The following is a 12,277-nucleotide window of genomic DNA, read 5'->3' on the forward strand; positions in this document are numbered from 1 at the left end:
GAAAGCAATTGTCAGCAGAGGTGCCCATAGTGGTTTGTTTGAGATACATATATCCACTGGGACCCCATCTGGGCTGGCAACCTTCAAAGTAGAGGACTGTGAGAGGGAAAGCTCTATTTCTTCAATTTCAAAAGACATAGGAAGGATATCCTTTGGAACTACATAGATAGCATCTTAAGTAATGTTTTCCGTCTTTTTGGAAAATGCTCTGAAAATGGGTTACCCATGGTTCACTTCCTCTAAATGGGGAGCAAGAGTGGTGATATAGAAGCACCCCGTCATTTGAATATAGTGCAGGTGGTGAGTGTGTGCCTTCAGTACATGATTGTAGAAGAAAGGGTCAAGCACGAAGAGTTGTCAGAAGTGCCCTGGATTTGCATTAAGGTCCACAGAGAGAAGCTGGTGAATATCTGGAGTTATCTAGTAGCTGGAGGAGGTGGTGTTTAAAACCCCATCACATTTAAATATAACTAAAAACACTTTATTTGGGCTTTTGCCTTTACACATCACGCAGATTTTGGAAGTCAATTTTAAACACGAAGACTGGTGCTGAGAAGCAAGGATAAAAGGGGTGGGCCAGGCAAGAGCTGATGATTCTAGTTAGAGTGTTAATTCATCTCTTTTGAATTTCTGAGATTTTGAAGGAACGATTCCTTGTACCATACTCCACTCTTGTTGCATGCCTCTGTAGTAGTACCGTTATTACATAGGCCTTGATTATTGTTTCACAAATGCCATTTAACCCACAGCCTTTTAAAGCCTCTTGCTTGTAATTGTGAAGGTGCTTCATGTACATGCAACCAGCTCCTAACTTGTATTAAGAATGAATTGTGTTATATTTCCTTGAATACTTTACTCTTTTGAAGGGCTGTGACCTCCGCCAACTCCACCGATGCCTTGACGCACGATCTGAAATCCTGTATATGAATGTCCCTATTCCTATGCCTGCTCCTCCTCCTGATGAGATTGGTGATTTCATTTATGAGGTGAGTAGACAACTCAAGAGTGTAGCCGCATTGACCAGTTTTGAGCCAGTGTAATCATGTAGGAAAACACTGGTCTTGCTTCAGGCATGTCTTGTCTGGAGAATCTTATTAGAAAATTGATGTGAATCCTATCCTTTTCAGAAAACTTTACCAGGTCACCGAGCTAGTAAGGTGTTATTACAGTAACGTGTGAGTGCATGCCTCCCAAACATGCACAATATTTTCCAGGCATCCTGGTGAGGGGCTGTCTGGATGTCCATGCACCAGAACAGGATTGATGCCCCTAGACCACCTATCTGGACTGAGGTCAGAAAGACCAAGAGTAATCACAAGATGGGGCATGCAAAACATAAAGGGGGGACAGAGTTCAGACAGTAGATTGCTAGCCATCTTTTGTGTGAGTGGCGTGGTGAACGTTGTCTGGCGAGTTAACCAGTTCTTAAGGATATTTAGTATTTCATCCCGTCAAAGCCGAGCTCTACTTTAACACTATTTTGTTTATTAAAGAGACTCAGGTTCTAAGGTGGCATGGCCTGCTTGAGCCTGCATGGCCTCCTTTGGGGGTGGCAAGACAAGGCATTGTCTAATAGTTATCATTTGAATTGAAACCAGTCTATCTCAGTTTAAAACTTGTTTGCTACATATACTTAATTTACATGATTTTGCAAGCCTCGCTAGTCCTATTTTTCTGCCACCTGACATATTTTATGGGGCTGAGGATGAGGGTAGTATAGAGATGCCTACTACTGGAGTATTTCCACCACTATTGCTTGCACCAGGTAAATAACATATGTGCTCTAACTAGCTAGTGCAGTGACCTAAATGCTTATGTGAGTTCAGTAATACGTTGAGGTTCAACGCTCTCATAGGGCTAGACTTCAGTTATGCAGACAAACTGTTTTTTTAATGGGGTTGGGCCTTTATCTTCCCTGCCATTATATAGGTTTCCCCTAGTGGCATTGCCCCCTTCCCAGAGGATGATCTTCTGTAAAGTTGACGCTACCCAGCACACACTTCTATCCTTGACAGATTGGGTGAAGTGCAACTTCACACATCAGATTCAGGATTCGGAACACCTCTGCTTTGTGACTGCGTCCATCGTTTTTTCTCTTCCCGACAAAGTGCCTCTAGCCTGGCTTTGAAGTAGAGAACAAAACATGCACAGTTGGTGGTTTTCTCTTGTCTCAGATTGTTATGGTAGTAGTATTTCTTTATTGGTTGAATCAATAACTCAAAATCATTACAGCCATGTACAAACTGAAATGGTAAGAAAGAGTAAGACTTTCTTAAAATGCTGGTTAAAAATTCTGAGCACAGTATTATTAATTGGCACCATGTATAGCATCACAGTGCCTTCAAGAATTCAGGGATATAACTTTCAAAAACATTCCATCACACATCACGGTCTCATAAGGGATTTTGCAGAGAAGTGTGTTCAGTAAGGTGAATATGTAAGTTTTCTTGAGATTTGCGGTTTCTTGCGGGAAGGCGGGCGGGAAAAGTACTGTACCAAATTGATCACTTATTTCTTCAGTTGGCAGGGATGTCTATTGCTTGGCAAATGTGTGTGTGTGTGGCAAGTAGGTGATGGTAGCCAGTGTGGTTGGATGCCTTCATATGTATGCTTGTGATTCTTTCTTACTGTGTGCTGTTGGTGGGTAGCTATGTAGAGATCTTATTTACTCCCAGCTGTATGCCTTGTCTGTGCCGTGATTGTACAGAGTCGTGTAAAGCCTTCTGTAAAGGATTGTGTTCTACTTTAGTGCATTAGAGGCTCTGAAAACCTTTTTTAGGCACATCTGGGATGCTTTGTTGGTTTGCTATTTCCTGACAAAAATTACTTTTATACTAATCTCTGGCACATGTGAAGGATAGATAGTTTCCATATTCAAATAAAAAAATAGGAACTACAACTGCAAGATTCCGCTGTGAAGGTTATAACACTGACTCCTGTTATTTTGTTTTTACCTGTCCAGAACGAGCAAGAAGGCTGCATACAATGACTTCAGAGCCCCACCATACAACTGCATGTCGGCAATTTGACTATGAGGACAGTGGCATGGAGGCTACTTCCCTCGGCTCTCTGACCTTTTCCAATTCCCTCAATGACCTGGACTGCACCTGTTGATTGGGGTTCACACTTCTGGAAACTGACTGCTATTTACAGAGAAGAGGACTAGTTGGAGGGTTCAAACCTGGGCACTTTGCTTTGTCCCCCAACTTTCAGCAGGTGCCTTTATGTCCACTGCAGACAATGCTGAATGATTGACAACTGAGCAATGATATCCTGATGAGACACCAAGATCTGTATCATGCATTACAACCGTGGCTTCTCTTTGGCTCCAGTTTTAGTTAATGTTAGTTCTGGCATGCAGGCCATCAGAGTCAGTTTTATGCATCTCCCTTAGAACAGCTTAGTCTTTAATTTCTTTTAGCCACATGTTTTTCATTCTCCTGGGCCTCAGATATAAAAGACAAGGATCCATCATCTAACCATCAATTAATACATTCTCATGGTCTCTGACCCAACTGACTTCTTGCGTTTCATGTATAAAAGCTTGACTACTCCTGGTTTGAGAAGTTGCTCTTAATGTTTGTAATATGACCACTGACTGACCTTCAGCAAAGGAGTTTTCCTAGCTCTTGCATGCAGGACATTTTAATCTGGTGACCGTCATATGTCTGCATAAAGCTGCTTTGATGACTTTTCTGTTATATTGTCCAGGCCATCTGATGGCTTTTCTGACTGTTCATGACATGAAATTCCCTTACATTAGATGCAATGACCAAAGCCATGAATTAGAGTTCTGCCGGCAAGACCCCTGGGCCAGATGGGAATGCCCTTGACTCAATAAAATGCAGTGGTGAATTGTGGGCACCTCTTTTGACCAATGTTTTCAATAACCTTGATAATACCCAGCTGCCTAATTCATGGTCCACATCAGTCATACTTTCTCTATTAAAAAAGGGAATCGGAACATATCCCAGATGTTACAGGCCAATCTCTCTCTTCAACTCTTGGGTTGAGTGAGTTATGCGAAAATGTAAGATTGGGCCAATATTAATAATATTCTCAGTCTGAGTCAGTATGACTTTAGAGAAAGGCTGGGCAAGGTGGATCAATCTCCATCTTCTTATATTATTATTGCTATACTGTAGCAAAGCACTGACCACTGTACCTTGCCTTCATGGATCTGTTGACAGCATTCAACAATGTCAACTGCTGTAAACTGGGATTGTTATTGCTGGAACTGTCTTTAGATGCAGTATTGGTGCACTTTATAGCTGATCTCCATGAGGGCTCATCTGCCTGGGTCATGTTCTGCCCAGACGGGGAATGACAAATTTCCGAGCTATCGTAAGAAAGTTTCAAATCTATTAAGGACACAGAGGCTAGGATTAGGCATCAACTTTCTTCACTTTAGTATATGAAAACAGTTCATTTAAACCGAATGCCACAGTTCCTCTCAACATTCCCTGCAGATGCTATATCATCCTCTTTCCTCCTGCGAACACAGCCGACTTCTCCAAGGATCACTCTTGCTTATTCTAATCTGTCCGTCCCTGAGAAAACAACAATCACATAAGACTTCTGTTCCCAAAATGCATTATCCCAAAGGTTCAGCAAATAATGCATCAAAGCACAATGACCTAGACATTTCTAGCAAGACAAGACATCTAAACAGGAAAGCCTAACCAGTGTTTCATGGTGACAACATTTTTTTAAATAACCTTACTACCTGGACCACGCTGACTATATTTCTGGGTCCAAGAACTGTGTAGATGCATTTAATATTTAGTTTTCCCTTTTGGTCCTGAAGAATTGCCATAGATCATTTATTGACAAGAAAAGGCAAGAAACATGTTGACCTCATGATATTAAAAAGCCGCCAGAGATCATTACCTCTGCTGGTGGCACCAACGCTTTCAACCAGTCAGGTAAACTCACAGAATAAAAAGTCTTCGAGTGGTGAAGCACGTCTGGGTGCATTTATGTACGGGGCCATTTTCCATTGGCAATAAAGTATTATAACAGAGCCACCCTCTGGAGCTGAACACCTGCACAGCGGGTAAGGACAGCCTTGAAAAACTCATTCTTTGGGACACGTTCCACACGGCTATCAAAATATTTTGCCCTATATATTCAAGGTAGTACTAGTCCCAGGGCCTAATAATGCATGATTCTTGGTTCCTTTTGGGATTTGCACATAATTTCCTGGCTTGCCCCAGAATTCTATATTTCCCCCTACCTTATATGATCTACTACCATCCTTCTTATTACTTATGGAAGACTCTGAGGAGTATATGGAGGAGGAAGACATCACTTATCTCCCTACTGATGACCATGTCTGCTATGTTATGGATGCCTTCATTATTAAGGCAGTATCCCAGGTTGTGGCGCCCCTTGGACAAGGAAATTCTTCAAATAAAGGGTCAGTGCCAAAAAACCCTTGAACCGAGGGAAGAACCTTCTGGGCCTCTGGCCCCCACACCTTCAGGAAATCCTTTGGCACTAATATCAGAAAATAAGCGCAAGCACGCAGATGACTCATGGGTGGAGCTTGACGCCTTTGCGCGCCTTACAAATGCCTTTATGGACTCACTACCTCGCCATATGAACTCTCAGTCCCTAGCACCTCGGGAGGTTGCTCTTTCTCCCCACCTCCCCAAATACTGGAAACAGAGATGACTCTCCCAATATCTATGATGGGGACGATGACCCCAGCAGACCATGGTGTCCTTCTGGAATACCTTTCCCTCAGAAAGCAACCCCACTGCAGATGCAGCTCCCCAAGTCCCAGATTCTGACAAGTTGGACACGGAGGACCTCTTACACCCGCATACTGGGGAACAGTCCCAAGCACCTAAGGTGCCCTCCTATATGGCCGGCCAGTTGTGAAAATCACTGGGCATGAAAGTATGGCGTTGTCTCCGTGCTGAGTGTCCTAGACCTTCCTTGGAGGGCTAAATGGCCCTCACACTCGAAATAGATGCCAAGGTGGCTACTCTTCTGGAGAAGTTTCTCCGGGATCCCAAGAAAGGAACAGATTGCTCCTGGCGTTCATGCCAGGATAAGTTACTGGATGTAGCAGTACCCCTATCCAAGATACTGGAAATGGTCGAAGATGCTAAGTCATCTGGCTCCCTGGTCTCCCCAGAGGCCCTATCAAGTTGGGCTCAGAGACCCATAATTATTCTGGGAAATGCCAACTGTGCAATTTCTACAGAAAGGCATGGATCCCTCTTGATTAAAATAGACCCAAAACTGGGGGAGTTATCAACATCAGAGGCAGGCCCCATAGCACAGGGGAGTCTATTAAGGGATCCATTTATCCATGAATTGAGCAAATTTGTAAATACCTTTAATTACCTAGACAAAGCTCAAACATCCATTAAAAGAATTTTTACGCCCCCATGTTTTTGACGGAGCTTGTCATGGTAGGGGGGGCTCGACCAGCCGCTCCTTCTACCAAGCCTCCACTAGGGGTTCCAACTCCCACCGAGGACAATGGCAAGACTCATCAAAGCTCAGTCATTTCTATCCAACCAGGAGCTAACCTAGTCGTCCGGGTGCGAGAGGCGGTTCCAGAGGCAATCGCACCTACAATAACTCTCAAGGTAAGTGTACAGACTTCAGAGAAAATCAAACTTGGGGGCCGGTTGGTGGAATTGTGAGGCTCTTAACTCAGATGCTTTGGTTTTTCAAACTGTAAGGGGCTTTGAAATAGAATTCTAATGTTCTCCCTCTCAACTGCAAGACCAACCCCCCTTTTTTTTTTTTGCGCACAAATAAAAGTTGGTAGACCTAGAGGTTGCTCAGCTCTTGGAGAAGGGCAAGATTGTCCCAAAATGTTTACATCTCCATGATTTTCTCAACAACCTTTTCCTGGTAGAAAAGATGGATAGAGGTCAACACCCTATCATCAATCTCACAGAATTCAGCAAGTGGTTGGTTTACCGCCACTTCGAGTTGGAGGGTATTCATCTTCTCAAAGATTTATTGCAGGCAAACGACTGGATGCTCCACTTGGACTTGAAAGACGTCTATCTCACAATTTCCATCTTTCCCCCTTACAGGAGTTTCCTGCAGTTTCAATGGCAGTCACAGATATTCAAATTCACTTCCCTTCCTTTCGGTCTATCATCCACTCCATCGTGCTTTGCCAACACGTTGAAACCTATGATTGAGTACTTAAGAGCTCAGGGTGTCAGACTGATCTTTTACCTAGACGATATTCTCATTATGAATCAATGCCTGGCACATCTGTCAACCCATTTACAGATGACTATCGATCTGTTGGAGTATCTTGGTTTTGTGGTCAACAAGAAGTCTTCTCTGACTCCAAACTAAACCTTGCAATATCTGGGGTTTGTGGTGGACTCTGTCAAAGCCACACTGAGTCTTTCATCTTACCAAAATAAAGCACGAGCTCAGGAAAACTCTGTCCAGACCTTTGATCTCTCTGCGCCAACTGGCCCGTTTATTAGGTCTTCTCTCATCGTCCATACGTAATTTTCAGGGTTTCCGCCACTACTGGGTGTTGCAACGACTAAAGACCTTCCATCTTCACCAGGGTCTCACCTCTTCCCAATCCATTCCCTTCTCAGAAGATGCAGAGGAGGAACTGAAATCCTGGAATGGCTGTGTAACGTTTGGTTCCTTACCCATTACAACAAGGAGGGGACAGAGAGCACATTAAGGTCCAGCATACATGCTCCAATCTGATACTAGTAATCTGATTGGTATGCAGTTCCTGTGGGAAAAGGGGAGATAGTGTGGAAAGGAGTTCTAACAGGTCCGGTTGTTTGTGAAACCATAGGGGTGGTTCCTTTTTGGAATTAGAGCCCTTACACACTCTTTATGAGTTTCATGCTTTATCATAGGGCTTTTGCTCCTCATCGAGGCAGCGATGCAATGCTCAACGGGCATCCTCTAGGGGGCTCTTTGGCAGAGATCTTTTTTCCAAAGCTGTGTATGTAGTACCTGTGTAGGGCTCTAAGTGTAGTTGTGTGTAAAAAGTATATGTTAGGAATGGTTATGGTAAGTGACTAAAAACAATCGGTCAAACTGGAGACTGAAGACTTTTTATTATTAAATAGAACAGGTGAAATTGACGTGCCATTCACCGGGAGATAGAGCGCGGACCTCGCGGACTAAAGACCTTCCATCTTCACCAGGGTCTCACCTCTTCCCAATCCATTCCCTTCTCAGAAGATGCAGAGGAGGAACTGAAATCCTGGAATGGCTGTGTAACGTTTGGTTCCTTACCGATTACAACAAGGAGGGGACAGAGAGCACATTAAGGTCCAGCATACATGCTCCAATCTGATACTAGTAATCTGATTGGTATGCAGTTCCTGTGGGAAAAGGGGAGATAGTGTGGAAAGGAGTTCTAACAGGTCCGGTTGTTTGTGAAACCATAGGGGTGGTTCCTTTTTGGAATTAGAGCCCTCACACACTCTTTATGAGTGTCATGCTTTATCATAGGGCTTTTGCTCTGTATGTATGTAGTACCTGTGTAGGGCTCTAAGTGTAGTTGTGTGTAAAAAGTATATGTTAGGAATGGTTATGGTAAGTGACTAAAAACAATCGGTCAAACTGGAGACTGAAGACTTTTTATTATTAAATAGAACAGGTGAAATTGACGTGCCATTCACCGGGAGATAGAGCGCGGCGCGTGATTATAGAGATGCATTGGCCCTCTTGCAGCTGGATGACCGCACTGCATACTCAAAGCCTGGTAATTAGTGAAGCAGCCAAATAGGAGCCAGAATGTGGCCATTCTGTGACAATAAAACATAATGAAATTAAAATAATCAACAACATTAATAGTTGCAAGCTTCCCAGCGGGAATATTGATAATCAACACTTATTTTAACTGCTAAATACCATACTAAATGACTTTATAGGCGCAGAAGTAAAAAAAACATAGCTTAGGCTGCTGGAGCAGTAAAGAAAGAGGGGTATAGAGCATCTGCATTGAATGTTGAGAGGAATTGCAGCATTTGGATTGGATGGACCGTGTTCTGTTTTCATATGTAATGTGTATACTTGTAAAGCGCACTGTTGCCAGCCAGCGTCCTGGCGCTGTATACCGCTGTGGAACCCGTCCTGGCTTTCCCTGTGGGATGGTCCCTGCTGGGAATCCCCAAGGTGGAGCCAGGCATCCCCGGCGTTGATGGGGCCGTTGTGGAGATTAGGCAAGCTAATGCCCAGAGGGACCCCTGGTTAGAGTAGGCACCGAGGTGGGAATTATCGAGTCCGCTGCCGCTGGTCCATGACCCTGCCGCGTCGGGAATCGAACCCTGGTCCCGGGCCGACTTCTGCTTTCGGGTCTGCCGCCTCTAACCAGTGAGCCACACCACTCCACGAATAAAGTGGATAAAGTTGATGCCTCCGGCCCTTACAAAGAATTATCGTAAAAGGTCTACCTACAGCATGGACTACATCACGATGCATTGTCGCTCCCCTTCTCTTTATTCTATGTATTATTAAGCTTTATCCAAATTTAGTTCATTCATGTTTAGACGCACCAGTACGATTAGTAGCACCCTGATTCCTGCACTCTGGTACACAGACAATGTGATCCAAGACTTTGCGCTGTTTAGTCAGCACCTTTTCACAGTTCAGACTAGTGAAAGATCTAGACTTAGATCTTTCCCTGCAAGCGCAATGGATTAAGTTACTCAGTTCGCCTGATGAAGATGCTACCTGCCATGACACTAAACTTGCGGTCATTTCTCAAGGATTGCCAGGAACTGCTGTCACTGCGGTTCCTGACAATGCTTTTCGCAGTTTGGTGCAGGGCTTCGTCAACATAACCGACCCTTGCACCAAACTGGTTTCTTTTTTTATTTTCAAAAAGAAAATCCAAAAACAAGATTTTCTTTCTGAAAATAAAAAATAAAATTTGCCCCTCTGCATAATTTTTTCTTTTTCATTGTCCCTTACCATCAGGGTTGCCTGGCAGTGACAGATAGTAAAGAAGCAGCTATTAGTTTCTAACTTTCCCTATTTAGGGGTACTCTTTATTCCTTCTGAGTCCTTGGCATGCAACATCACTAACCGCTGTTTCAAGTTAACTAAAGCTGTGGGTGCTATTTTTAATCTGCTGCTCCCTCTAGGCTGTAAACTGATTGTTCCCCTTCTGGAAATGTATAAAAGATAGTGTGTACCAACGGCCACATAGGGGGCAAGGGTGTGCAATATTTGAAACTGGTCAACTTTGCAAGTAGAGGAGGACCGTTTTTGTAGACAACTACTTTTTGTTCCTCTCTTTACATCCCATTATATCTACCACGAGGAGTTTGGGCTCTGCTGTTTAGAAGATTTTGTAAAGCTGAGCCCATTGTCTCTGTGGCTATCCATTTGGCTTAACCCGCTTTGGATCTTAAGTCAACAGATCATTAGAGACTGTTTGTCCTGCGACAAAGAGCTAGAAATACCATGGTTAGCTTATGTGAAACAAAATTTCATGGTGCTGGGGCAGCCATCACTTTTTGATGACCTGTTAAATATACGCCCCGCGACAAACTCTAGATTAAACTCTTCTTCCTAGAGAGAAGGTGCTTATTTAGGGAGGAGGAACAACTTAACTAACCAACAGTGAGGCTGTATGCCACTCTAATGTCTTACACATCTATGGAGCTCTACTTTGGCATTGTTAAAGGATGTTGGGAGAGAACTTTATTGCTTAGATGTAGAGCAGGCACTGTTTGATAACTTCTTTGTTTTCCCCTAGGTCAGTACAGTAGGAACAGTGTCTGTGTTCGTCTCTGTGATGGAGTCTCAGCCCAGTCTCTCTCTCATTTGTACTTTTTTTTGTAAATTTTATGTCACTTTTACCAAACAATTTTTATTACCTTTTTAAAGAAAATTTTAAATGTATTAAGTGGTGAGTGGCACTCTGCTTCTTACAACAGTTAACTAACAAGAAAGCATGCATTAGGGTTGGCACATTTCTTAAATGTGCAGCGCATTTTCTAAATTCTATGCTTTTTTAACTTTGTATTGATATTGCAATGATATATTTTGTGTACTGTATTAAATTCTGCACTTTTATGAGTATCTTCAGCACCCAAATAAAGTTTGTTTTGACGTCCAAGTATAGTTAACTATTAAGTAACACATTTTTAGTTCTAGAACATTTATTGTGTTAACAAAGAGGGGTGTAAAGTTGTTACTTTGTTTGGCCCAAAAAATGGATTTAACAAGGCATCAACAAAAGGCCTCTTCCCCGCCTCTTTCAGCTCACACTGTACATGGTGAATGGCATAGGTGTTGTCAGATCTCATAGGACTTTAAGTGTGCTTTGAAAACCTCTACATATGTTATCCCCCTGGAAACCTGAGCAGTGTGCTGGCCAGCATTATAATACTGTCATACTATTATATGGGAAGTCGGCCATTCTGTTTTCATGATTGGCACTGTCCTACAGAAAAGCGGTGTCAACCTGGCCACACTCAAGGACTTTCCAACCCTTCCCGTGTATGTGAAGTTGCCCAGTTCTTGTGACAGTGCATTGGCTTGCAGGATGCAAAGGCCGGGGTGTAAGAGGCCTAATATTTCATGTAAGAAGTAGAGCAAAGGGTATCAGTTTTCTGTGACCATGCCAGTATCACAATAGAGGTATGTGGAGGGCCTCAAGGAACAATGAGATAGCCATAATATTATCAGCTGTTCATGTCAATCTTGAAATTTGATCATCTTGCTAGACAGTCCAAAAATTAACATTTGAAGTATCCTGCTTTTCTCCATGATTTGGTTTAGGGAATATTGTGTTTTATTGCCTGTATTGAGATAATAAAAAAGTTAACTATGTACAGTGCCTAACAGAACTTTTTAAAGAACCAGAATGCAATTTGTAACAGAACTTGCACACATTTACACCTCAATTGAGCTTCAGTTTATGCCTTCACCACCATCCACAGTTCTAGAATGTAGCCCACACAGCTTGTCCCTGCACTGCTTTGTACTCTACCAGTCTACGAGAGATGGCAAACTTTAATAAAGTAGCCTCCCCATGCTCCAGGATTTTTGCATGGAAGAAAACCAAGTATAAAAACGTATAGGTGTAAATCTATTATTTTTACAATTCTCTTTTCCTAGTCCCCGCCTTTTGAGTATAAGATTTATTCCTGAACATATTGTTTTGAAAAATCTAGGAGTAATTACAGAGTCATGGCCGTTTTGGTAAATATCTTGAACACTGGTACCCATTCACGAGGCACCATCAATGACTAAATACAGAGGGCCCCCCTATTCAGTGTGTGTTTTTTCACAACTTAAT

At 42.9% G+C, this 12,277-nt stretch overlaps 1 protein-coding gene across 5 annotated transcripts in view; it reads left to right on the top strand.

Moving 5' to 3' along the window:
* The window catches only part of LOC144799661 (blastomere cadherin-like), a 717,354-nt gene extending 705,546 nt beyond the window's left edge, over nt 1–11,808 (top strand). For all 5 annotated transcript variants that reach the window (XM_078671127.1, XM_078671126.1, XM_078671124.1 and 2 more), the window contains 2 exons: nt 867–986; nt 2,963–11,808. In XM_078671127.1, the coding sequence (XP_078527253.1) occupies nt 867–986; nt 2,963–2,989 (147 nt within the window). In that variant the 3' untranslated portion in view covers nt 2,990–11,808. The remainder of the gene's footprint in view (nt 1–866; nt 987–2,962) is intronic.
* The last annotated feature ends 469 nt before the right edge of the window (nt 11,809–12,277 follow it).

Source organism: Lissotriton helveticus, chromosome 12 (genome assembly GCF_964261635.1).
Source record: "Lissotriton helveticus chromosome 12, aLisHel1.1, whole genome shotgun sequence".
Classification (NCBI taxonomy): Eukaryota; Metazoa; Chordata; class Amphibia; order Caudata; family Salamandridae; genus Lissotriton; species Lissotriton helveticus.